The sequence below is a fragment of the Dissoconium aciculare genome (assembly GCF_010015565.1).
Source record: "Dissoconium aciculare CBS 342.82 unplaced genomic scaffold K489scaffold_2, whole genome shotgun sequence".
In the NCBI taxonomy this organism is placed as follows: domain Eukaryota; kingdom Fungi; phylum Ascomycota; class Dothideomycetes; order Mycosphaerellales; family Dissoconiaceae; genus Dissoconium; species Dissoconium aciculare.
In genome coordinates, this window is record NW_022984952.1 from 1,710,442 (window position 1) to 1,736,250 (window position 25,809).

Genomic DNA, 25,809 nt, shown 5'->3' on the forward strand with positions numbered 1-25,809 from the left:
GCATCGTGCTGTCGCACACATCGAAGGGTCGAGCGAAAGCATCAGTGCTCGTCGACTCGCCAAAGTGCATTCCTTGCAACGGAGACTCTGCTACCTCTTCCTCATCGCCTTGGTTTCCACCCGGCCAGATCATGCATCTCAGCTGGTTTCGACTCGGCAGCCTCGCAGCCGCCGCCTTGTTCATCCGAGCTCGTGCAACGCCCGCTCCCATCACGAACGGCAACCCGATCGGCGTGGAATATGTCGCGAGACTAGCGCCCAGAGCCGCAGGTCCGATCACAGGGTCCGTGACCATCGTCACCACGCCCTCGGATGATGGTCGAGGTGCTGATGTGCGGGTGGATATCTCGGGGTTACCTGCGTCGGGAGGACCGTTCCGTGAGTCATGCGTCTTGAGACAACTATTCGAAATTGCTAGAGAGATGAGGCTTCTGCGTTGAGTCTGGAGCACTGGCGTGAGCGCTTGCTGATTTGGAAATCTGACAACAGTGTATCATATCCACAACTCTCCGCTCGCGCCTTCTTGCGACTGTGCCTCGGCGGGAGCGCATCTCGATCCATACAGCATCACCGATGCGCGACCCTGCAACGCCACGGAACCGCAAGAGTGCCAGGTTGGCGATTTGTCGGGAAAGCACGGAGCGATGGCTGGACCGACTTTTGTTGTCACGTAAGAGGCAGCACTCTCGACGAGCGAACAGGTTGAAGTTGGCATACATGAGTGACTGACAGCTCCACATGCATCACGCAGATATTGGGATGGATACCTCGCAACCCTCAACACCTCTAACGCTTTCGTCGGAAACCGAAGTCTGATGATTCACTTTGCGAATGGCACAAGTCTGGCGTGTGCCAATTTCACCATGAGCCAGCCCGGAGCAGCGACGATTGGCAGTGGCGCCAATACCGTTGTCATTGGGACCACCGTGACCGTACCAGTCACGCAGACAATCCAAGGAGAACAACCACAAGCCACGCAAGCTCCTTCGGTCCCGCCTCCTGCTGCACTTCCTCTTGCCAGTACGCCTGGCGTGGTGTCTGGCTTCGTCCCTGGAGCGATTGCAAGTACAGCACAACCTGCTCCCATACTGCCCGCTTCTGCTGATGGTCCTTCCACATCGCCCATAACGAGCAATGTCCCGTTCATCCTTTCGCAAGCGTTAAGCTCCCTGACAAATGCGAATACTTCTCCATCGCCCAGCATGCCGGCGTCCCAACCGCCGGCCATGCATTTCAATCCACAATCTTGGCCGCCGGCAGCCCCTGAAGCCTCTCAAGCAACGCCGCTCACTGTCACCGTCACTCGCAGCTGCAGCAGCAGCACGGTCCCGATCGAGACTGCGATGCCTTCGTATGTACCTCCTGGCGCACCGGCGACTGTCGACGTCTATGTCAATCTTCCGATGGGCTCGGGAGGGAACTCATCGACATGGCCGACTTCGCCAATCACATCTACTTCTCCAGGAATCGTCGCAGGCCATCCGGTGTCGTCGCCGAGTACTTCTGATTGCAACACGACCACACTGACAGTATTCACGGTTCCAGGCACAGCAGCAACGCCGATACCCTCGGTGAGCGCAGCAACGACAACAGTGGTTCAGACTCCATCTGCAACAACGACTTCTGGACCGCGTACCATCACGGTCACGCACACCAGAAGTCCAACAATTACTACGACGGTCCCTTATGTCACCACGGTACTTGTCCCGTCCACTCAGACAGTCGTGACCACCAGCCAAAGTGTTGAGATCCTGACCACGACTGTTCCAATCGCCATCACCCGGATGGTAGTGAACACTTCTCCATCTGTGGAAACACTTACCTCGACTATAACCACCGTGCGACCACCAAGTTCTCTATCGCCATCAGGAACTCTTTCGATTGTTACTGTGACAGCGACGGTCTCGGGCACCACCATGACAAGTATCTCAACGGGACTTGTGCCCACAATCGTCACTACTGTCCACGACACTATCACAGTCACGACCTCTATCATTCAGCCCACGACGGCTACCTACAGCATCACACAAACGCCGACGACGTGGACATATACGACGACAGTGACATCTTTAGGCATCATCGGGTCTGTCACGAGCTACTTGTTTGGCCCAGCAACCACAACCATTCTCCCTCCGCCACCGACAGTGAGCATTCCCGTGGTCGTGACACCGACAGTGGCCGTCCCGTTGGTCACCACAATCGCACTCGCCTCTCCGGTGACGATTCCAGTCGTGACGGCATTGACAACAGTCATTCCACCGAACCTCCCACTTCTCCGCATTCCGATGCCGTTTGTCCAGGCCGCAACGACGATTCCTCTCACCATCACAGAGCCATCAACGACCTTGACGACCACGACAATCATCCCCGAACTCACCCTGACAACCACTCTTTCGACCAGCTTGCCGGATATATCTCTGACCGCGCCTCTCCCGCTGACGACCGACCTCACCACCGACGTCGTCCTCACGGAGCTCACGCTGACCACGCCCGACGTCGCGGCCCCCGACCCGACCGACGCCAACGAAGACACGACGACCACGATCGAAGTCGGCCCTCCGGCCGTCACGGACCCGCCAGCCGCAGACACCCCTCCCACCGACTCGATGGAGCCGCTGACGCCGCCGGAGACGACCGTCGTCACGACCACGGTCGACGCCCACGCCGCTCCGCGGGCCCGCGCCTTTCTCGGCGGCAACAAGGGGAGCCAAGGCAGCAGCTTCGGGGTCGGACTCCTCGGGTTCATCGCGGGCGCAGTGCTGCTCTGAGACCAAAGCTCAAAGATGGACCCCCCATGCACGAACCCTCGTCTTCCGCGGGGAGAGGCGGTTCTTCATCGGGCGGCGAGAGAAGAAGGTTCAGCGCGCACCGGCCATCGCTCGCAAGTGGGCCGTAGACGGAAGGAGGTGGGATTTTTTACACAGCGACGCGAGATCCGCAGCTTGTTGGTTGGGAGGCGGGACCTCTGGGAGCGGAACCATGCGGCGGCCATGACTTACCTGTATCGTATGACCTATGTTGTGCAGTCGTGGATGGCCTCGTGACATCGGGTCGGCTCATTTCTCTTTGGGAGGTCTAGAGGTCCTACGACAGAAGAAAACGCTTGCAGATGCTCATCGTTGTGAAAGAGAAGAAAATGAGAAAAATATTGTTGTCCATCGAAAAAATGCAATTTAAGCATTCTAAGAAGGAATTTCCAAGCATGAATTCCAAAGGCTGCTTTCTGGCCCCCGGGCGGTGCCTCGCCGGGCTCTCATAACATCTGGAAAAAAATGTTCAAATCGCCGCCATCGTGTTTTGTTTTCGCATGTACAAAGTGTGAAACTCCCCGCCGCTGAAATAATATTACATAACGCCGAGTCGTGTTCGGGCCGAGACCCGTATTATCGTTTTCTCGAAAGGATGGGTTTCCGCGTCTCTCATGTACCCATATGAGGGGGTATTTCGCAACAAAATGAGCATCGTTGTTTCCATTTCTGGTTGCTCTCTTCTTCTCTTCCTGTGTGCTGATGTGATTTTTTTGGGGTCGTGCGGATTTCTTTCTTCTTTCAATCTCAACGGCCGTTTCGGCTGCTCGCCACTTTGTGGTCAGACTGACGCCCCCGCCTTTCTCAGACGTAGCCTAAGATCCCGCGGATCCTCTCCACCTGTCGCGCCGACGGCCGTTCATGCGGTGGAATGCCGTTGGTGGCGGTGTTCCTCGGGCCAACGCCTGCCCTGACAGCAGTGGCGATCACGGCTGGGCCGGCTATGGCTGCGATCGTCGAACCGCCTGGGGGGCCGGCTTTCTTGCTTCGCGGGAACGCGGGCGGAGACGAGGATTGCGACGATGATCCGATTATGTTGAGTGCTCGACGCACGGCTTCCGTGCGGTCGACGAATGCTCGGATCGGGGCCGTGGTTTTGGTTTTGGTGGTGCTTGGCAGGGTGAGTCGCGTGGGCGAGGTGGTCGTGATGGGGGAGTTGGTGGCCGTGTTGATCTTGGGTGCAAGCCTGGGAGCCGGAAAGACCCTGAGCGGGACCGGAATTGTCTTCTTCGGCGAGGCGTCCCGCAGCGAAGGATGTGGTGGCATTGCGGCGTGAGCTCTCATGCTAAGATTGCCTTCACCTGATGGCAGGGCCGTTGCTGGTGTAACAGTCGGTGTCGACGCGGGATCATTGGCCGGAAACGAGAATCTGTGAAACACGAGGTGAAGATGTGAGAATTTGATATCACCCATTGTCGTTGGCGCGGTCCGCGTCTCGAGGGATGAGTCGTGGTATATGAGTAGGAATTGTTTTCACGTACCCATCAGGTGGCGGTAGAGACGGCACTGATTGTGCTTGTGACGAGTCCATCATATCAGTATCTGTGTCCGAGGTCGTTGCAACGGAGTCGACTGGTGGTACTATACCACTTCGCATGTATTTCTCGGGAGGTGTAGCCTGTCGGCTGTGCGGCCGAGTTATCGAGGTTCTGGCCGTCACTGTCGGATCTCGTTCGAATTCGTCCCAGGAACGGGGAGCCGGCTTTGACGATGGGGAGGAAAGACTACTGGTCGTCTTGTGATGTAAGAGTCGGCGCTCGGCGTCCTCGACCATGCGTCGCTTAGCAAGCTTACTTGCAGCCGTGGATGCCGTGGAGCCGTTGCTGCGGAGCGAGGATTGGCGAGCCGGTATTTTGCTTTGACTTACTCTTTGAGGGATAGATGAGTTCGGGCCGGTAGTGGTCCGAGGCGAAGGCAGGGGTTCAACATCGTCGACCGATTCCACTTCAGCCACGGTCGACAATCGCTCTGGTGTTCGTATCCTGGTTTGCGTGAGACCGGGATTGGGAGATGGCGTACTGAGGTTCCGTGCATGCTTTGGACTCAGAGCGATTGTGCGATCGATAGCGAGCGGAGGCTTACGAACGTTGCGCTGCTGCGGCTGCTGCGGAACTCGCTGTTGCGGACTCTTCGTTGCGACGTTGTCGCGGCTAGATTGCGGCGTTGAAGCTGCTGATGAAGAACCGCGTTTGACAAGGCCGCCCAGTGCCTGTACCAGAGCGGCAGCATCGTTGAACTCCTCATCGTCAAGGCCCTCGGGCGAGGCATAGACTTCCTTGATAGCACTCTTAGCTATCCTGCGTGCTCGCTCCTGGTCCTTTGCGCATTCCCAGACAAATGCTGAGTGTTCAAGTGCCACGGATAGTCGGAGCGCATGTGTTGGAGCGAGCAGGGTATCAGCAAGATGCTGCACGTGTTTGAAATAGCTCTGGGTTGCAGGAACTTTATTCTGAGCGTTGAAGATTGAAGAATTGGCGATAAGGTTCGACATACTCCCGGCTGCTGCTAACCCGGGTGGCCGCGATGGTGTCGTCCTTCTGGGCTCGTCGTTCAGTGGCACGAAGCCAGCAGGTGGCGAACTCCGCGAGGGTCCCGCATATGGATTTGTCACGTACGAGGCCTCGGAGACCATGGATGGTATAGTATCACGAAACGGAGCGCCTCCATCCGAATGTTGCCGCGCGTCATCGTTCTGACTGCCCGTGTTCCGATACTGCCCAGAGCTGTCCGCATGGTATTGGCTGTTCGATGCTTGGTTGTCGAGGATGTTCACATCAACGCCAATGACAATGTCCTGTTGTGCCGCCTGTTGAGGAGTACTGTCGAAGAGGCATAAGACATGCAGCAGAGAGGCCTGCATCTTGGCTGCCATGACGCGGTACTCTGGAGCATAGTCATCGAGTCGAAGTCGCGTGACTACATTGTGTTCCGTGATCGCCAAGCCCTCTCGTGCGAGCCATATGATGTGATGGTAGAGCTGCAACGATTTTGTGTCTCGCGTCGGGTCGAGTTTTCGAAGTTTGCGCGCTCGGTAAAGCCGCTTCGATAGCTGTACGGATAAGCCTAGTAGCTGATACAACGAAGATGAGAGCAGGGCATTTGCTGTCGTCGAAGGTAGCTCCCGCGCAAGGCGACCCAGGATTTTCTCCTCGATCCGAGACACGGCCATGGACCGGTGTCGTGAGGATCTGAGGAACCGGGGTGAACAGCGCGAGTGATCACGCGCGCTTACTGCTTATACACTCCAGTGCAATGGTTGTATATGTAACCTTTGAAGCAGAGAGCGATGTCAGGCGATGGCTGAAGATGTCAGTCGAGGACAGGACTCTGTGCCTTGTATGTCCGTGACAGACTCGTGTCTGAGGACAGCAAGTCTGGACACGGCACGGGTGCATCAAGAAAGTTTAGCACGGCAACAATATCTGCAAGAGTAGAAATGCAGGTGGCAGGCACTGCTGCGGTGCCGCACCACAAGGCACAACAGGGCAAATCTATGCACCGTCGACGAGTGCCAACAACGCGCCGAATGGTGACGATGTTGCCTGCCTTAGGAAAATGTTACGATTTCGTATACAGAGAGGCGAAGTCAGCCAAGGGCGGCTGCACAACACCACGTCGTGTGTCGGATAAGGCGGCCAACGTGATCAAAGCTGAGGGGGCCGAGTTGCGCAGACAGGCAGTACCTCTCAGTGTGCCGATGTCAAGATGTGAACGATGTCGAGGTGACTGAAGAACCTTATCAGTCACGGACTTTGAGCATGGCAACGGTGGCTGGTGGGTATTCAAGGCTGTCTAGCGCTTGTGAGAGGAGGGAAAGAAGAAAATTGGAGGTTACCTACGATGTGCACAAGCTTTAAGGTCTATCCAACCAGAGCGTGAGGCCGATGTTGCGACCGTGTCATTCGCTCGAATTGCCGCCAGTCGCTTGCACCAATGATGGACAGGTGACAAAGATTCAGCGCTGTCGGTCCCAAGATTTGATTCCTACTACAAAGCCAATAAATGCTGTGCGAGCAGCAATGTTGAAAAGAGCTGCGTCGTATACGTGTTCGTCGTGTATACCAGTAGAGTTGTCGTCTGTCGGCGGAACGTATGGCTGCTGGTGATGTAGAGTATGATGGACAGGACGTCACTAAAGCGTGGCTGGTCACCGGAAGAAGATGGCCAAAGTCAATCGAGAGCTATACTCCGACCAGTCCCGTCGTCGTCGCGCGAGTATGGGTAGGGCGTTCGGGCTCTGTTTCGCCGTCAATCGTGAGCCTTATTGTTGCAGGAGTTCGTCGAAGATCCGGGAATTGAAATCCAGCGAGGTAATGAGGCCGACAATACTTCCAGTCCGCAGTGATGAAGAGGTTCCTTCACGCTCAGCAGACTTGGTTTCGACTTTCAAGGAAAAGCTGGACGACCGAGGACAACGTAATGACACGAAATCAGACAACGCCACCAACACCTACAGCAGCAGCAGTAACAAGGGCAGCGGCCGCAGTGATGCCCAACGCAAACAGTCTGACAACGAAGAACGGGAGGAGACGAAGATGGAGGAATGGCAGATCGCCCAATGAAGTGCAGAAGAGAGACGTAGACTTGCCGTGGTTAGGGAGCAGGGCGGCATCAGCAGCAGCGGCGGCAGCCAGCCCAGAACAAACCCACAAACAAGCGCACAACAACGAAAATACTCGAACGGACAGGCCATGTCGAGCCAATGCACGCGAGAGCAAGGACAATTCTTTTCTTGTCGGCAACTAGGTTTGCGTAGCAGCAGAAGCAGTGAGGTTTAGCTCGGCCGACGCCTTCATGCATACATGCAGTGACAGCGTAGTAGCCTGCATGTGCCCGACTGCTTGCCTACGTGGCATAGTGGCAGATCCGCCGACGCGCCGCCGAGTCGCACATGGTCAGACCATTTGACAGGATTCTTGTGTCGGTGACTTGTTGAGTCGTGCGCCGTCGGACCTGTGATGCCGTCACAGTTACACCGCTGGAGGAGGCGACTACTCGTTCTTCATGTTGTTGTCTGCGCGTAGATGTTTGGAAGATGAAGCACGGGCGGGCGCGGACTTCTGTATCTGATCAGGTCAGCCCTGATTGCGGAGAAGACTGCCGTCGCGGCAAAAAAGCCGAGCGAGACATACGGGCGGTCGCGATAGGGTCGGTGGCTTGCCGTCATGGATGGACGGATGCCAGCGCATCGTCCGTGCGGGTTATTGTTGGCATCGTCGTCAATGCCTGACGTAGGATACATGTGCAATTTACTACGGAATGAAGGTGGCAGGAAATGCAGAGGTGCAGAAGTGCAGACAGTGTCGACGTGGTTGCCGCCCGACCCTCCCATCCACTACGGTAGAAATATCCTCCGCAAGCAGTCCCTGTTTCGACAACCAGATATCCAGTACTTCACTGTATCACCGTTTCCAACTGTACGATCATGATCCTGTCGGTTCCACGCGAGCGGGTCGAGGTGGAGATGGCGTGCGCTCTCTCTGGGGCCTACTGCTATTCTACATCACCTAGGTCATAGGCAGTTGCTACTATTTCTAGAGAGGCTGGAGGTCGCATCAGACACACCGTCGGGCTGATCAAACCCGCGATGATTTCATATATGCTGTAACATGAGGAGGAACACTGATCGTGCTCCCCGAGATTGTGAACGCATCATTCGTGCTCGGTTCTAGGTCTTAATTACCCACGGGCATCTCGTGCTTCCCAGGATGATGCATCGCTGCATGTACTATGCATGCACGTAAAATCACCATCTTTTCTCCCCTGCCTAGACATCGGTTGACACAAGGTGGTGTTTCTTGTCCACCATGAAGGCTCGCAGGTTTTACTGTATGGGACCCGCCCCCCACGTTACACAATATGCCGCATCCTGCATCGCGAAAGTACATCATCGTGAGTATATGTTCTGCCGTCATCCCCTATGCAGGAGAAATCAATGCCAGATGGCAGTCCGCGATCCTTTCATCCTAGTCTTTGTGGGTCGCTCCCTCCTGCCAGAATCTTGATGCATTTTCTTGGTGGCAACGCGACAGACGTCGAGACTGTGTGGCATGTCAGTCTAAACTCACCGCTGAAATCTCTCGTGACCGATACGAAGTTTCGGTCGCGCAAAGAGTTCGATTTATCTCGATCAGCCTGCGCGATCCACTCTGTGCGGGTCGCAGGAAGGCCATAGTGTCGAACGCTGTTTTAGGTACATCTCTGTATGGTCATGTTTGCGAAGCGAATGCAATGCAAGCGGGAAAACATAAATGGCGGTGAAGCATCGCGGTCCCATTGGCTCATAAATTCACTCTATGTACATCACGTGACCTACGTCATGTCGAAGTCCGAACGAACATCATCCTCTCTGGCGACGTCAACACGTGTTCGCTGGGCGATCAGATCATTGCTCGCGTATGGCCCGATTATGCTGCATTCGTTGGATGTCACTGTGGCTTTTCAGACCTTGAAACACTGCAAACACCCTCGGAATGCTTCAGGAGATCCATATTTACATGGATTATGCGAGTGCTGGGGGTAGTCGAGCCGTGGCCCCGGAATCTCATGCATGGCCCTTTCGAGCTTCTTGCAGCAGCGCGAAAGATGTGTGCATACATGGCAAAATCGAATCAATCTTCTGAGAAATGAAGCATCAAAGCGTCAACAGTCCTTATGTCCGGCAGACGAATTCGAGTACGATCCTGCTGGCGGCGTTCTCAAATTCCGAGTAGTCGAACCGCACAACTTTCCTAGCGAAGTAGGTATGGAATTGTACTTCCTGAACATCACGGCATTGTGCATGGCATGACTATAGCACACATGCGAGAAACGAGGCCAATATTGGTGCCGAAGAGAAAAATGGCTGTTAGAAAATTCGAAGCACAACAGGAGCGAACTTGCTTCTTCAGCTTGGTTGGAGATGTCGTGGCTGATGCTGAAGAATCATTGCTTGCGAGCGGGCACTGCGGGAGCGAGGCCGGAATCGTTCAAACCCCGGAATCGTTGACATAACTTGCTCTTATCTCATCACCAAAGTGTGGTTCAGCAAGGGAGAAACATCTCGAGACATATATTTTCGTCTGATTGGGATAAATAATAACATGCTCGTCAAAGTCAGAAACGTCTTGTGACCTTCATCAGCGCCGGTCACTTCTATGATGAAGCGCGCGGTTTCGTCTTGTTGGCGGCTTCGCTACACTGTGAGAACCACAAGCAGCTGTTGAATCGAGTATCTGCACATGGTCACACCACCTCAAGCCTGCGCCTCCACTGACATCAGGCGAGATGAGGTGCAACATGAGCACAAATTCACCTCGTTCGGTACTGCGTGTATCATATTAAACAAGCCGACATTCAAGGTCGTAAGATCACGATCGCAAATTGAACAGAAAAACATCTGAAGTCAAGCGGACCATCAAGGTACGGCTTTTGTTGAAACCAACAGACTTCGCCGTGCAGTCTCGTGATGTATAATACGTTCGACGGTCTCGAAGAATTCGCGACATTCATCCCCGAAGACGACAACAGCTACCTTGATATCGTGGAATATAAACTTGACGGCCAAACCAAATTACACTTCGCTACCGAATCCCTGAATCATGCCGACATTGGTGCTTGGTTATTGCGAGTATGTGCTTGATGGGAAGAGCGTACGAACCGCTTCGATCTGACAATCGTGTCGCAATAGCATCCACTTGACTCGCAACATACTGGCGGGGATACAGATCCTCGCATCGAGGTAACATGGACTTTCCGTCTGCTTATTGGCAGCCCAGCCATGCGCTCCGTCCCTGGTTTTCGGCATTATCCCTTCACAAGAGCCGTCTTCGGTGAAGTTGCTGATGCCTTTCGACTACCTCCCGCTTTCATCGGCTCGGCTACTGCTCAAGTACCCCTGGCTACTCAATTTCGTACATCCGCAGATTCCAGTGGCCTCCTCGTAGTTCTGAATCGTCGTGCATTTGTTGTGACTCATAACGTTCAGCGACAGACCACCACCGCGCTTGCTCTCGGCCTCTGCCCCCATGAGATTGACAAGTTTGTGATGGAACTCCGGAGCTCAGTCTGTCTCAATGCGGCTGTCATCCGAGTCTCGACAGCATGGATGAACGTCATGACCGAAACTCGAGCTCGCCGTCTCGTCGAGCGCAAAGTAGCTGCTACTGCACTCGAGATCGAGGCTGATATGCACTGGAGTGAGGAGTCGAGGCTCAAACGAACACTGCGCGACCTCGACTTTGAAGCCATTACCAGGAAATTGAGCATTTTGTTGACACAGCTAGCCTTTGACGAAGTAGCCATCGATCAAGTCGACCGGCTTGTGGATAAACTAAAGATCCTTCAAATCGAGTATGTGCGAGACTGCTGTCAGCCAACACAAGCAGAGCAAGATGCATTCAAACTGCCGTTTGAGCAGGCCCAAGAATTGCTCTTCGGGCTGCGCATGGCTACTAAGCAAATTGTGCAGCGTACAAATGTACAGTTACAGACAGTGGGTCGGTTTCCACAGCGCTCTAAAAAGACCCCAAGCTGATGCAGCGAGCAGATCTTTAGCCTTGTGGCGCAGAGAGACAACGACCTTAGCCTAGCTAATGCACGTTACTCTCAGAAAATTGCTGAGGCGACCAAAGAGGATAGTGCTGTTATGAAACAGCTCGCGAAGGACTCCAAAGAGCTTGCAAAGCGGACATATTTGGATAGCGTCAGCATGCGGCTCATGGCGGTGGTCAATTTATGCACGATGCCGGGAACATTTACTGCGGTAAGCTTGACCTTTTCTCCTTTTCCAACGGCCACTTTGGATCGGTCCAAAGTCGTTGTTGTTTCAGATCATGAAATAGCTGCTGACGACGAATCTCTGTTACCACCCAGACCCTATTCAGCACAAGCTTCTTCGATTTCAAACCTAGCTCCGACGACAGTGTTGTATCGGGCTGGGTGTGGCTTTACTGGGCCATCACCATTGCCCTGACAACCATGATTGTCATCCCACTATGGATCATCAACCGAAAGACCACTCAAAGTCTGGAGCGCGCCGATGCCCTCGAACCCCGAAAGTCAACAAGCAACAGAGACGAGGATACCGATTTCAAGGCGGAAGGCAAAGCCTCACTGGGCCTGCGGACTTCTTCAGACTCAACAGCGCAGCAGCGGCCGGTCACCATATTCAATCCGCCGCTGTCAAACGCCGTGTCCGATGGCATTTCCATACGGACTACGCAGCAGCATTTTACTGCGCCTATAATTGTCGCGACCGCCGCCCTTTCATCAGCAGCAACAGCGACTGCCAAGTCATCTTCGCCAAGGAACTCCCAGACTCCACCTCCGCTACAAACGCAGTCACAGATCACAACGTCTCAGCTCCAAACAACAACGACGACCACCATGACGACCACCCTCGCAGCTGTTGTCCATCCACTGGTTCCATCGGCATCCTTGCCTATCGGTTCCGAACTTTCTTCGTTGTCGCTGGGAAAGCTGATAAGTGGTCCCCTGGCGATTGAGGAGGGCTCGCTCTTTCATACCCCGGGTCTGCGGTTCGAGAGATCGTGTCGTGTCTGCGCAAATCCAAGCCCCGAGCCGGAGGGATGCCTTTGAGTCGGTGGATTCTATGGTATGAATGATGATGAGATGTGTTCCTACTCGATGATTTTCTCTGCTGTATTATATGCTCTTGCGCGTTCGAGAGTGGGTAGCTTAGTCACACTCCGAATCCATACTTGTTTGCGAGAACCAAGAATTTATCCTGCGTGCCTGATCCAAACCGTTTCCTTGTAAGGATGGTCGAGGCAAGGTCACTGCGGTGCTGCAGTCTCGGTGAAAATCGGAATTGCAACTCTCGGCAATGAGGTGGTTTGTGGGATTCTGTGAGGTACTAAATGCCGACAAATGTCCATTCAGGTCCAAAGTTTTTGTGTAGCTGCAACACATCTCGTGGGTCCATCAAAGTGATCAGCATTGCCGTTCCGAGACGCGCGACATGATCTTTGTCTGCGGCCTCGTACATACAAGGACCGGCAAAACAGAAGGAGATATAAACCGATACAAGACGAGAAATGAATCGAGTCTACGTGTGGATGAAACATGGTCGCATTGGTTGATGCTAAAGCCCCCGACGGAGTGTGTCGATAATGAGAAAGCGCGTCGTTGTGAACCCTTCGAGGTATCACCATTGTGTAAACGGCAACATGCGGGGTCGTCACGACAACGAGACGTACCCATTGCGGGTAGCTGGTGGGTCAATGGAACATCAAGGTCATTGTTCATTATAGATCCAGCGAGGAACCGTGGATCTGATATTTAATCGTTTCAAATAGCTGTCTCGATTGCCGTGATTCTGCTCTTGCTTTCCACCTCCCGTCTTTCTACGCGTAATCAGAACGAATTTACGACATCATAATTCCGACGCATAAACCATGGTTGGTAGACTTCAAGGCAAAGTGGCCATCGTCACCGGAGGCGCTGGTGGTTTTGGCAAGGGCATCGCAGCCAAGTTCGTGGAGGAGGGCGCGTCAGTCGTGATCGCGGACTTTGTCGAAGAAGCGGGACAGGCTACCGCAAGTGAATTGAAGTGCGAGTTCCAGCGTGCCGATGTCACCAAGGTGCAAGATTGGGAAAACATCAAGCAATTCTGCGATCAAAAGTTCGGCCGCATCGATGTGGTTGTGAACAATGTGAGCTAGAAGTGGTCATGGGGTTCCTGTGCCCTCTCGAGGAGAACATTGTGATGCTGATAACATTTTTCAGGCTGGAACCACATACCGGAACAAGGTTCGTATACAAAGCATCTTCGTCTGATCATACCCATCATTTCGTGGTCGATCGTTGCAATTCTGCTTCTCCGAAGCGTTCACACTAACCTGTCCGCGTAGGACACCAATGAGGTGACCGAAGAGGAATATGACAAGGTCTTTAACGTCAACGTCAAGTCCATCTACTTCGCCACGCACGTCATCGTTCCCTATCAGCAAGAGAAGAAGTCTGGTGGAGTCTGGATCAACATCGCCTCGACAGCGGGCAGCCGACCACGGCCAGGCTTGACATGGTACAGCGCGTCCAAAGCGGCCGTAATAATTGCGACGAAGAGTTTGGCAGTAGATTACGCCTCGGACAACATTCGCTTCATGTCCGTCAGCCCTGCGGTTGGCCTGGGAACAGCTTTGTAAGTCATCTCGAGCGGATCTTGGCAAAAGCGCGAGCGTTCATTTCGGCTGACACATATTGCTCAATTTGCGATAGGAGCGCGAACTTCCTCGGGAAGCCGGAGAACGAGACATCTTTCATGGCGACCATTCCACTCGGTCGCGGCACGACGGCGAGTGATGTTGGAAACACATGCGCTTATCTCGCCAGCGAAGAGGCAAAATTCTTAACGGGTGTCGACGTTCCTGTCGACGGGGGACGATGCGTGTAGAACATGCAGTTATTGGCAATGAATGACAAAAGATCTGATTACTGCGTTGTGTGTGTCGATCGCGGATGAAATGATGATCATTGTGTCCATGATGTCTTACCATTTAGCATCTCGGTTCGTTTCGCCTTGGCCGGTTTCTTGCCAATCTTTATATCTCTGCGCGTCCGCTTTCGGCTCCCCATTTGTGCTGCATCCGCCCGAGAAGTGCTGACGAGATTTTGAGGATACTCTCGACTTCTTATCCTGCTTGCCACTTCTGCTGCTTGGTTGGGCATTCAGCCAATCAGTTTTGTTTTCATTCTTTGAATCCGTCTTGAGCGGTCCGTTCCAAGACGGTTCGGTGTCAGCCTCCTCATGACTGGCCATTGATCGCGAGGCGGTGGTGACCTTCGAACGCATCAACTGCTCCACCAGCTTCTCTCCAGGGAGCTTCAATAGTTGCTGTCTTCGAACGCTCTCGTTTAAAATACGAACGTCATCCTGCACGCTTTTTCCGACTAGCTTCTCCAGCTCTTTGGCACTACGGTACTTGAATGTGAAGACGGCGTACGGTTCGCTCAATGTGTCGAGGTACTTAGGAGTGCCAAGATTGTGTACATACTCAACGCCTTTTCCTATCTGTACGCCGTGCTTCACAGGTCGCTTCTGGCCGGCTGGCACGGCTGGCGGCTGTTCCGCAGGATAAATGTATGGATCCCGAGGGCCTTCTCGCCCAGAAGAAGGATTTTTCGTCGGATGTTCGAGTGACGTCTTCCAGTAAGATTTGACGGTGCGAGCCCCGGGCGGACTTGAGTGATTCTCACGTGAACGCGCTGATTGCGCGTTGCTCTGCTCATCCAAGTGCCGGCCCCAGCTGTTGTTGCCATCGGTGAGTGGCGGATCATGTTTGCTGGCTGTACAGTGCAATTTATTTGGATTTGTATCAGCTTGCCATACATCGTGTGATGTTTGATTAACGCTCTGTGCCTTTTCCCAGTGATCCTTTTCTGACTGAACATAGTTGCTCTTGCCATGGTTGGAGTCCCGTTGGCTCCCCCAGGACCGTTGTGAAGCTCTGTCATGCAGACCTTTCCACTGCTGTTGATGAAGCCAATCGTTGTGATGTTCTCTCTCTGGTCTTGTTTCGTGCTGAACAGTTGGCTGTTGTTCGTAAAGCCAATTGTTGAGACGCTTCGACGGACCCTGTGGTTGATCTTGGAAAGATCTGTTGTGCTGTCCTTCTAGGTCCGTGTGATGAAATCCTGTCAAGCCGGGTCTCGATCCGTCCGTTGATTGAAGGTCTGGATGATCTGCCTTCAACCAACCGGCCTGAACGATGCAATCACGGCAGGCGCGCCATGATTCATAGAAGTTGAGTTGAGACATATGACTCAAGACTGCGTGAAGTAGGTCGCCAATATTTCCTCCGAGATAGTCCCTTGTCCCAATCGCCTTTTCTCGCTCATTATTCAAGCTTTGAGTTTTAGCTGGTGCTTTAGAACGTGCTTGCTCTATGGCATTCTCCAGAAATCCAATGCTATCGATGACGGTCCGAAAAGTGGCTGCTGTAGTCTCAATGTCGTTGAAATATCTCTGTATTGTGATCAAACGCTCTTCATCCTCCCGCATCTTGTCGCTGTCGGGAGGCTGATTGTCCTGAGCGAGGGAACCCGCAGCAGCAGGACGTATTTCATCATGAGCAGGCATTTTCGTTTGCTGTGCGAAGCTGTGCCCAGGCCGGACAGCTGAGTGAGATGGTATGCCTGTGGTATATTCATGCTTACGCAGGCTCGGTATCCGATAAGCATCATCCCCAGGCCCGTCGCCCTGCGGTAGCAAATGATGCCAGGTCGGACCGAATTTTTCTGCCTCATCAGCAGTGCCATCTAATGCCGCAGCATGTGGGACTTTGACATCGGACCTTATCTTCCGACCTGTGTCGATTTGTGGGTTGCGATTCACTGGTCCGGGAGAGAAACATCTCAGGATAACAACGTCGATGGTGCCAACATTCTCCAGAAAGTTCGTGTCAGGAGCGTCCGCCGACGAAGCTAAGGTACAGATTAGTCGACATTGATTCATTGTAAAGCTGTTTAGTCTTGCCTTTGCCCAAACTTGTGAAACGCCAATCTCGCCCAATGAAATGTCCCTGCGCTGTTTTTTCTTCCTTCTGGCGAAGGTTAAGCTCGATCTTCCCATCGCCTGTCACTGGAGTCATGCAATTGCGATTGCATTGGTATCGACCATCGATGTATACGAAAGCGGCGACGCCTTGAGCGACATAGCCATTCGCGATGATGCGTATGCGGAAGGCAGCATCGATCGCTGGGACTGCGACATATAGTTTCACGGCGCCGTCCGCATATCGTTGATTGTACTCTGTCAGCTTGATGCTCGAATCTTCAATGTAGATTGAGCACTCGAGATTGTTCAGGGTCACCATCTTGGAGAAATCGAGGATCCGTCGAAGATGAGGATCTAAACATGGAATACAATCTTGGAAGGGTTGAAAGACCTAGATATGCAAGAAGTCTGACTGACTAACGATTGCCTCTCCAAGCTGCCCAAGTGGAGAGTGAAAGGCTATGTGACTCAGCACAGCCGACACCTGCGAAACGCCCGACACCCTTGATCGTGAGCACAGGGAGAGTGTGAATTCTTCGTTTCTGCCCCTTCACTAGATTGCTAGCTCGCATGAATTTCACCGTGTGTTGCTTCCTCATTGTTTGCAACTTGAGAGCACTACATCCCCAATCAGCATCATAACCTTGGGAAACTTGACCTTTGAATTGGACGAGCGAGTATAAGCAGGAGCAGCAACACTTCGGATAAAACAGTCAAATACCACCCGATGGCAGTTCCCCAATGACTGTAGCACGATCAGGAATCCGACAGAGCACTCTAGCAATATGCCACTGGCATTGATATGCTCCTCCTCGACATGAATTCGAGGATCGAGCACTTATTCTGTCGCGCTGAACATCCACGGCGGATGTCAGACTCAACCGGGGACCCTCATCGAGCGATCTAAAATGGGAGACATCCTCGACGTGCAAAAGGTTCATATCCCAATTGCAGGTGGTTAAGATTCGTTCAATCATCAACCCGGCCGCCGACGCGTCAATCGACACGCACTCGACCTCGTTCCGTCCGGTCGAGGGGAGGTTATCGCCGTCAAGCATGGCGCTCAGCAGTCATTATGCGGTGACGCGTATCGGGCGTTCGAGACACGCTTCTTGATGGAAATACCGAGACTGGCTTTAGCTGATCTACACGCTTGACGGCTGTATGGCAATGGCAATGAAGAAGGTAGAATTGCATGATGACTGGCAAACCTAGAATTGTAATTGTTCACGTGTGGACGCTAGCACTGTATTGGGAAACTTCTCGGCAAATTCGTGATCCCACGACAGGCAAGCTACCTCGTCGATGTATGCAGTGTGCCAGGATGGTCGTTGCTCGTGCAGTGCCATCCATTATCAGGACGTGGGTCAATGAAAGGTCCCTCCGAGACCGGATCTCAGCATCAATTGGACCCTTCCGCTGTGTTTTGCGCTTGCAATTCTTGAGATTGCCGCATGACCCAAAAATTGTCCCGCCTCAACGCTGACGCCAGACACGCACGGCGTCTGGTGAACGTCCGTGTCCTTCGTTTTGTCTCGTAATAACGCGCCTGACGCCACATACAGACATACCGCACAATTGCCGTTTTCGTCGAGACGCCAGCAACAACGCCGGCAGCTAGAGCTTGTGCAGCGAGTGTTCTGTATTCGAAGGATTGCCTGTGGCATGACTGTCCTCGGCAAATGCAATACTTGCCGCGCGCGCAAGATCAAGGTATATGACCTACCCGTAACCTTGGAACTCTTGACAGGTGCAGCGCGGGATCTGATCCGAAGCTCCCTCCCTCGCATACGGATGACGAGCTCCAATGCTAATGGCTTGAACGACAGTGCGACGAAGTAAAACCTGTATGCGGTCGCTGCCGCAAGGTTGGGCGAGAATGTAGTTATACAGCCGAGCGCAACGATCAGACTGGCCTCAGCGTGCGGTCATCAAGTACAGCGGCACATGGTCTCGGACGTTATCACACCTTGATCCTAGAACGAAATAAGGCCAAGCCTCGACTTCTTTCATCCGGTACGGATGTCATTCTTGCTCAACGATGGGCAAATGCTTGCATGAGCGAGCTCGACTTTGGAGGGTTGTGGCAAACGATCCCCGTCCGACTCGGCCACGATGAGATTTTAGACGCTGCGGTCACGTACCACCTCGACTGTCAAGACTTCTTCAAGACGCAGAGCGATACTTCGGCCCTGACTTTATTGCGCTCGGGTACCAAGGCGATGGAAGCTATGAGAATGGCTGTGGCCAAACCTCGTCGTGACACTCGTAACGCTGTGGCGATCTCGATGGTGGTCTTGGCTGTTGCAGAGGTTCGTATATCAATTATCCAACATCACATTCGACTCAATCGTGCACTAACATATAAATTTCAGGCATATCGCGACTTTTCGGGCTTCGCATGGTCATGTCATATCCAGGGTTTTCTCGGATTGCGGCAGGCTTCCTGGATGACGGACGAGGGCAGAGCGCTCATGGAAGTTTTAATCGGCGGTCTATGGGCAGCAGAGGTTGGTGCAGCCATTTCGCGATATCTTTACATGTATGGCTAACGCAGATATCCCATAGGTGGCTGAGGCAGTGTACGCCGACACAGACTCCCTTCTGGATAACGGCAGCATATCACCTCCGCTGTCGACATTACCTGACGAGAACCAGTTGCGGCATGCCTGCAACTTTGTGAAGGATAAGATGATTCTTGTTCCACGACTCGTGCGTTACACTCGCCAATTCGCCGCACAACTATACGATGCAGAGCTCGTGCCACAGATACAATCTCTAGTAACTTCGCTTTACGATCATGATTTCATGCTACAGATGGAAGCATTCATCAGCAGTATTACCACGACTCATCCAGCTCTGCATATGCCCTTCACCAACCCTCTCAACCGATCCTTTACAATCGCTAATGGGCAGGTATACTGGCTCCTGGCAAAGTACTACATGTATCGCACTATCATTTGCGGAACCATGCTCCGCCTCTGGATGCTCGGCATGGTCCCAACATCAGCTCATGACAAAAGTTCCATAGAACAAGAAGACGTCCGGGTAGCTGAGAAACTATGCATGTGTGTCGAATACGCCACCTCTGGTGGACCAGGGGCCGATTTCAAGATCTTGGACATACGAAGCCCGATCACTTTGGCCTGGGGTGCATTGAACCGCCATGAGCAGCGACTAATAAATGCGCAAGCTGATGGCCAGCCTCTTGACATTGCGGCTGTAGAACGTACACGTTCGATGAAGGTGTACTGCAAACAGACTTTTGATATGATAAGAGAGATCTGGCATGGCGGCGATGCGTGGACAGCTGATTTCGAGCCATGGGCAGAAACGTACACGGGAGGACCGCCCATGCCCTGGTTATTACTGAAGCGCGTTGCTTCGCCAAAACAGGCCTCCAAGTCACCTGCAATGATCGATGAGTTAGAACATGTAGACGATGAATCATGATAACGAATTTGCCCAAGGGGGTTGCCAAAGATTTCCGTATACCATCTTAATTTTCTGAATAGTTTCATCAGCTACTGCTCATTCAGTTTTGCATCTGGGTGCACTCAAGTTTCCTTTGCTGCGAAATATCTGCAAAATCCAGCCTTGGAAGGCTTCCATGACATGTGTCGCACAGATCTGCGTGTTACAGAATAGGACTAGCGTCTGTCTCACATCAATTCGATCTGAGGTCATTTGTGCCGACAACAAGATCACCTTAGTTACCTGGGTATTGAAATGATATTTCTCCAAAGATTTTGCAACAACCCGATAATCCAAAATATCTCATCGTCAAATCCAACGCAACTTGTGCGGCATATCATTTTCCGAACCTCGTGACTAAAATCGCCAACGACTACAGCACCGCGGCGCGCCTCTCGCCAACATGGCGACCATCGCAGAGGAACTTCTGAATGACTTCGGCGATTCAGGCTCAGAGAATGGCGATGACGCACCGGGGGGCTCGGGCGAGTTTTATAACAATTTAGACACAACGACAGACGATCAGAGTACCAAAGATGCCGATGCGCAAGGACCGGAGATGGACATCGATGAAGAAGCGGCGTTTGGTAATGGTGATACCATACCGAGCCATCTGAAAGTCGACGCGCCAGAAGAGCCGGATGAAGCGAAAGCGCGAGTGGAAAAAATGGACTTGTATAAGGTTTCAGATGTGCGCAGCGTTGCGGGTCTGATGAAGCAGCTGGAACCAATTCTCGAAAAGATCGCTTTCTACAAGCAGCCTGGAAATGCGCCCAAAAACATAGGCAATGTCGACGATAACCCCGAGTACAAACTTCTCACACAGGCGAATACACTATCGACGCAAATCGACAGCGAGGTCATCCTAGTACACAAATTTATCCGCGATCATTACTCTGTGCGGTTTCCCGAACTTGAGACTCTTGTTCAAGGTCCTCTCGAATATGCTAAGACTGTAGCTATCATCGGGAATGGTCCCATGGAATCTATCCGACAAATTGGCGAGAGCAAAGACAACATGCTCGGGATGACTTTGCGACAAGTTCTAGATGGTCCATCAGTTATGGTCGTCACCGTCGAGGCTACAACGACTGCAGGCCAACCTCTGTCCGAGAAAGAGCTTGAGACCGTGCAAAGGGCTTGCTCGATGATGCTGAAGCTCGACGACTCAAAGAAAGTGCTGACTGATTACGTTCAATCTCGCATGTCCATGTTCGCACCCAACCTCACCACCCTGATCGGTTCGATCACGGCTGCGCAACTTCTGAACTACACCGGTGGTATATCGGGCTTGGCCAAAACGCCATCGTGTAATCTGGCGGCGCTCGGAAACAAGAACAATCGGCGTGGTCTAGGTCTCGCCACTAACACCAGCGTGCGATCACAAGGTGTTCTCTACCAAAACGATGTAATCCGCGACGTACCTAACGAGCTCAAAACTCAAGCGATGCGAATCCTCTCTGCCAAGATTGTGCTCGCAGCGAGAGTGGACCTCGCTCACGAATCACCTCGAGGGGAAATCGGCCTGAACTTTGCAGACCAAGTCGAGAAGCGCATCAACAAACTTTCAGAAGCGGCCCCCAACGCGTCCACTCGCGCTCTGCCCGCACCTGACGATAAACCCGCACGGAAGCGAGGTGGACGACAGGCGCGCAGAGCCAAGGCCGCGGTCGCACAAACCGATCTCAGCAAAGCCCAGAATCGCATGGTGTTCGGCAAGGAGGAGCGCGAAGTCAGCTTCGGAGACAGCACCAAGGGCCTCGGCATGATCGGCATGCAAGACGACGGCCGCATCCGCAAGACCCAAATCGACCAACGAACCAAAGCCAAGCTCGGCAAGAAAAACCCCGGCTGGGGAGGCGGCCAATCGGTCATTCCAGGCGCCGTCAGCGCCATGCGCGCCCTCGGCCAGGATGTCCCCGCGGCGACCGGTCTGCGCGGCGCCGGGGTTGGAAGCGGCATGAGGACGCAGATTGGAAACTCCGGCGGGACAGCGTCGACGATCGCGTTCACTCCTGTTCAGGGGCTGGAGCTGGTCAACCCCGCGTTACGACAGGAGATCAACCGGAAGAGACGCGCCGAGGAAGACCGATGGTTTAAGGACGGCACCTTTACCAACGTTGGGAATTCGTCGGGCTCGGCTCTTAAGGTGGATAGCGGAGGTTTCAAGGTCCCGGCGTTACCGATCAAGAAGCAGAAGCAGGACGGATGAAGCTCTGTGAAGGACTGGGCAGTATCTCATAACTTCAAGGCCGTTATCTTTGCGCTGAGTGCAAGAATCTTGCACCATCGAGCTCTGATTCTGACTTCCACAGACAGTGACTTGACGCACGCCTACGCAAGCGCGATCCCGACTCGCGCTGTGTCCTGGTGCAGAATCATCATCATTCAGGTATGTGCCGAGCCATCGCTCACGCATTATGTATTACTTCTCTATGAATGAATCCAAAGATCCTTACATAAGCATTTGAATTAGCAACCGCAAGACACTGGCTTCGGCGATCGTCGTCGTCACGCCGCTAGCAATGCCTTTGCCAATCGACTCTCGCCACACGAACTCATCTCGCGTAAGTGCATTATTGCCGTCAGACCAATATTTCATGCCGCCATGATCGGATCGTAAACAGTGAGTCTGCTGCACAAGCCCTCGTTCATGAAATAGCTCTCGCTCGATCGGCTGTTCAGGATGAGGTATTCTGCCCATGTATAGAGCCGCCTTGCTCGTCCGAGTGAAGTGTCTAGTGTCGATGCGGTCCGTGGGGAGGCTGTGTTGAAAGAATGCACAAATGTGACAAATGGTCCTTTGAGTCTGTAGTTTTGCCATCTTCATCGGCGTAGTCGGCCGTAAGCAATAGGATCCCCAATAGAAATCTTGACATCTCAAGGCTTGAGCAGAACTTCAAATCTAGCAATAGATTGGGGTTTAGCAACCAACGATATCATGGGGTCGGCAAGGCTCCAGCCCAGGTTCGTCTTCTCTCTTCCATGCTGATGTTTGAGTCTTCACTGGAGCGACGTCGTTTCTGCAGTTTACGGCCTCTGTCACGGCCACGAGATTGTGGACCGTTGTGCATACGTATCGGTGGGAGTGAGTATCTGAATGTGCCTGGCTTGAGGATTTCATACCCGGAACCGTGACCTCGAATGACAGGGGATTCGCGGACTTCGAAGGATGATCGAGTGGATTCGGAGACTTGCGACGCTCCATCGTTCTACGTCATTGGGAAGTCCCTGCCGTCTGACGCAACTATGCGTACTTCCGTGAAGATATTCTCCGAAGCAGCATGTCCGTTCACAGCTGGGTCCAGAATTTGTGCTGACGACCTTGTCTCCGTCTCGATCGAGGGCGTATTGTGCTTCATGTCTGAGGTGAGCGATGCTGACAAGCGTGGATCTGGGATCTCCACATGCAGTAGGGGCGGGACCTCGTATGATGATCGCGCTGAGTCTCGAAGCCGATCACTGCAATCTTTCGAGGCCGGTCTGCGTGAACGCGGCAGCAGCTGACCCATTTCTGCTGCTTGAGACCTACGGTGGGACTGCATAAGCTCGAACTCAAGGTTCGTGGGGTTGTGCTGTGCGAATGAAACTTTATGGCTCGTCTCGGGCGGTTCTGAAGCCGCGATCACTTCGTTACTGCTGGCTGTGCTGTCTGCTGAATGAACACCGTCACGCTGTTGTCGCTCGTCACTCACTTCCGAGCTTCTCCAAACATGGGTGTATGCGGGTATACCAGAGAATCTACTCAATCGTCTTACACCGCTTGTACCGGAGCTCGTCCTTGGTGATTGTGAAACACTTGAGTATCGCGTGCTTGTAAAGAATGGCGTTCGTACTCTGGAAATAAAGCTTGGTGAGATAATCTCTCTTGTTGGAATTGAGCCTGATTGTGACTCAAGCCGTGCTTGTGCTTCCAGCGATTGATGTCTCGATCGATGGTCATCGTCAATATCTTCGACGAGTATCCCTGTCTCCGTCGAATTGTCATGCCCCGATACAGTCTCATCGGGCGCAGGTTGGTTGGATTTAGGGATCAAAGATGCGCCGGAACTCTCTCGGCTCAGAGGCTCTGGTGTATTGGTTCGCGATATCCATACGCCCTCGACTTCGATGCCCTCTTCGATGGCTCGAATTCCAAAAGGCACTTCGTTCTTGATTCGCTGTGCTCGGCGACGCTGACTCATCTGCCTTCTGATGACCTGCTCGTCATCTCCCAATTCGACGGCCTTGGTATGCTTTCGGAGCTGCCAATGGACGTAGACGAGTTTGACGCATCCCAGGAGGATCGTGACCACGATTGCACATGCAAGTATCTGAAGCTGGTTAGCAAATGCCAGGGGACTGTCGCAGTGTAGCTCCAGTAGTGGCGTACGAATACTAATTTCTCCCAGGTCGCCCATGATGTGAAGAATTCTGCCATAACAGTGATGCGATTTTCCGCCTCGCAGTGATATTCGAGGGAGATGAATAAAAAGCGAGCGTTGGATTAATTCGAATGCCGCTGTGGCATTGTTGAGATTGCATAGGTCATTGAATCGTCAAGTGAATGGAGTGATTAGGTGAAGGAAGATTTTTCCTGGCGAGTGTCGAATCGGAATATTGAAGGGGAGGACCTCAACAATCGTGAAAAGACGGAAAGGCTTGGACGTCACCAGACTGTGATGACGTTTGACGTCAGCATTCAAAGGAGGCAGGCACGACTACAATGCGAGGAGCTTGGAGCTTAGAAATTGTGTAGGTGGAGTGGAGCGCTGGAGTAGTAGGAAGGAAAGTCGATCCGTGGGCACAATCAAGATCTGACCTTGGAGATGTGTGAGTGAGTGACGAAGAAGAGAAGTCGTAACTGCATCTCATGTCACCTGCAACCTCCGAAAACACTGGGCACCTGCATCCATCTTGTTGCTGCTCCCCTCCAGCGCGCTGGTGGCAACTTGGAATGAGACTCCGACTCTCTTCGGCGAAACTCCCATTACCCGCAGTTGACGCGCTCATGATGCACGAGGCTATACCAAGACGGGTCCGGAATCGATATTACACAAGACTTCCAAGGTTTGTGCGTGGTGGAATCCGCTGCATTGAGAGACTCTCGAAGTTCCAAGATTCCGAGGCTAGGTGTTTATTACACTGCAGTGATCATCCTTAGCCCCGCCCTGTTTCGTTTTCTTTCCTTTCACCAGTCAACCGTCACCATCACACCAAGCAATGTTCAGAGAGAGTTGGTTTGTTTGTTCTCCGCGCCGTGTCACGCCGTCCCATCGGACAACACAACAATCTTGGCGTTTGTGACATGAACAGCATCTCTAACACGTGTTCAATATTCTGACAACGGACGATGTCAAGCTCTTCAGGATCCGTCTGCGTCATGGCGACCGCGGTCTTCGTTCTTTCCGCATAACCTGGTGCCGATCTAGATTTTCCAGCTTGGAGGTCCGCCGCTCACGACCTCGTATCGCTTTGCACAAGATAGTGAGTGGTGACTTCCTGGGGCTTGCTCGTCAATAGTGCTCGTTGCCGAGCCTCGGATATCTGGGAGTTCTTCAGCGGTCAAAACAAGCTACACTTGCATCTCGTATTCTGCTGCCTTGTGAGCTGGTCTGTCCGGATCTCTGACCTGTATCGTTAGAGCAACCGGCGTTCTTAAGTCGCAACGATGGAGCAATGACGGTCCGCAAGTTTTGGACGATGCTGGCTCAGGAACAAAGGCTGGAACCTTGGCACACATGTACAAGAAATGATTGTGATACCACATCGAGCATCATACGACTCGAGTTCCAGCTAAGCCGGGCAGACGTGTGCTCTGGTCAAAGGCAATCGTTGCAGAGACCTGAAGGCGAGTGCAGGCCTGTTGTCCATTCAATGTACATCTCAACAGGAGCGGAATAGTCCATCTACGGACTCCTGAGTGGCATGACACAGAGCCCTGTGCTCGGGACTTACATGACTCAGTCAAGAAGGATGACATGCTCTGGAAGTCAGTAAATGTCGACATGACCACAGAAGCTCGAGTCTGTTTGACTGATTTGCAGACGT

General features: G+C 53.0%; 11 protein-coding genes across 11 annotated transcripts; 6 read left to right on the forward strand and 5 right to left on the reverse strand.

Moving 5' to 3' along the window:
* Positions 1 to 512: 512 nt before the first annotated feature.
* Positions 513 to 2,890, forward strand: K489DRAFT_116166 (uncharacterized protein). Its single transcript, XM_033598935.1, has one exon. The coding sequence runs from the start codon at positions 816 to 818 to the stop codon at positions 2,766 to 2,768; it is 1,953 nt and encodes a 650-aa protein (XP_033463481.1). The 5' UTR covers positions 513 to 815; the 3' UTR covers positions 2,769 to 2,890.
* A 2,087-nt stretch (positions 2,891 to 4,977) lies between these two features.
* On the reverse strand, positions 4,978 to 5,979 carry K489DRAFT_291927 (14-3-3 protein; the record flags this gene model as incomplete). The annotated part of the gene is made up of 2 exons (XM_033600206.1): positions 4,978 to 5,499; positions 5,596 to 5,979. Coding segments are annotated over 2 exons (906 nt in total), but the record flags the coding sequence as incomplete, so codon positions are not given.
* Positions 5,980 to 6,635: 656 nt separating this feature from the next.
* Positions 6,636 to 7,626, forward strand: K489DRAFT_116156 (uncharacterized protein). The gene has a single exon (XM_033598934.1). The coding sequence runs from the start codon at positions 6,968 to 6,970 to the stop codon at positions 7,367 to 7,369; it is 402 nt and encodes a 133-aa protein (XP_033463483.1). The 5' UTR covers positions 6,636 to 6,967; the 3' UTR covers positions 7,370 to 7,626.
* Positions 7,627 to 10,978: 3,352 nt separating this feature from the next.
* On the forward strand, positions 10,979 to 12,536 carry K489DRAFT_116288 (uncharacterized protein). The gene is made up of 3 exons (XM_033598938.1): positions 10,979 to 11,284; positions 11,335 to 11,550; positions 11,661 to 12,536. The coding sequence occupies exons 1-3, from the start codon at positions 11,141 to 11,143 to the stop codon at positions 12,384 to 12,386; spliced, it is 1,086 nt and encodes a 361-aa protein (XP_033463484.1). The 5' UTR covers positions 10,979 to 11,140; the 3' UTR covers positions 12,387 to 12,536.
* K489DRAFT_116252 (uncharacterized protein) lies at positions 12,537 to 13,083 on the reverse strand. Its single transcript, XM_033598936.1, has one exon. The coding sequence runs from the start codon at positions 12,959 to 12,961 to the stop codon at positions 12,686 to 12,688; it is 276 nt and encodes a 91-aa protein (XP_033463485.1). The 5' UTR covers positions 12,962 to 13,083; the 3' UTR covers positions 12,537 to 12,685.
* On the forward strand, positions 13,068 to 14,248 carry K489DRAFT_376858 (NAD(P)-binding protein). Its single transcript, XM_033604010.1, has 4 exons — positions 13,068 to 13,462; positions 13,536 to 13,559; positions 13,661 to 13,950; positions 14,028 to 14,248. The coding sequence occupies exons 1-4, from the start codon at positions 13,205 to 13,207 to the stop codon at positions 14,200 to 14,202; spliced, it is 747 nt and encodes a 248-aa protein (XP_033463486.1). The 5' UTR covers positions 13,068 to 13,204; the 3' UTR covers positions 14,203 to 14,248.
* A 2-nt stretch (positions 14,249 to 14,250) lies between these two features.
* Positions 14,251 to 16,821, reverse strand: K489DRAFT_116272 (uncharacterized protein). The gene is made up of 2 exons (XM_033598937.1): positions 16,285 to 16,821; positions 14,251 to 16,232 (listed from the first exon to the last, which is right to left on the reverse strand). Exons 1-2 carry the CDS (start codon positions 16,622 to 16,624, stop codon positions 14,299 to 14,301), a joined length of 2,274 nt encoding a protein of 757 aa, XP_033463487.1. The 5' UTR covers positions 16,625 to 16,821; the 3' UTR covers positions 14,251 to 14,298.
* Positions 16,822 to 17,861: 1,040 nt separating this feature from the next.
* On the forward strand, positions 17,862 to 19,788 carry K489DRAFT_376860 (uncharacterized protein). The gene is made up of 4 exons (XM_033604011.1): positions 17,862 to 18,018; positions 18,135 to 18,617; positions 18,681 to 18,815; positions 18,874 to 19,788. Exons 1-4 carry the CDS (start codon positions 17,971 to 17,973, stop codon positions 19,756 to 19,758), a joined length of 1,551 nt encoding a protein of 516 aa, XP_033463488.1. The 5' UTR covers positions 17,862 to 17,970; the 3' UTR covers positions 19,759 to 19,788.
* Positions 19,789 to 20,031: 243 nt separating this feature from the next.
* Positions 20,032 to 22,333, forward strand: K489DRAFT_376862 (Nop domain-containing protein). Its single transcript, XM_033604012.1, has one exon. The coding sequence runs from the start codon at positions 20,183 to 20,185 to the stop codon at positions 21,989 to 21,991; it is 1,809 nt and encodes a 602-aa protein (XP_033463489.1). The 5' UTR covers positions 20,032 to 20,182; the 3' UTR covers positions 21,992 to 22,333.
* A 467-nt stretch (positions 22,334 to 22,800) lies between these two features.
* K489DRAFT_116334 (uncharacterized protein) lies at positions 22,801 to 24,513 on the reverse strand. Its single transcript, XM_033598939.1, has 2 exons — positions 24,152 to 24,513; positions 22,801 to 24,092 (listed from the first exon to the last, which is right to left on the reverse strand). Exons 1-2 carry the CDS (start codon positions 24,197 to 24,199, stop codon positions 22,992 to 22,994), a joined length of 1,149 nt encoding a protein of 382 aa, XP_033463490.1. The 5' UTR covers positions 24,200 to 24,513; the 3' UTR covers positions 22,801 to 22,991.
* Positions 24,514 to 24,870: 357 nt separating this feature from the next.
* On the reverse strand, positions 24,871 to 25,310 carry K489DRAFT_376864 (uncharacterized protein). The gene has a single exon (XM_033604013.1). It carries the CDS (start codon positions 25,141 to 25,143, stop codon positions 24,970 to 24,972), a length of 174 nt encoding a protein of 57 aa, XP_033463491.1. The 5' UTR covers positions 25,144 to 25,310; the 3' UTR covers positions 24,871 to 24,969.
* Positions 25,311 to 25,809: the final 499 nt, after the last annotated feature.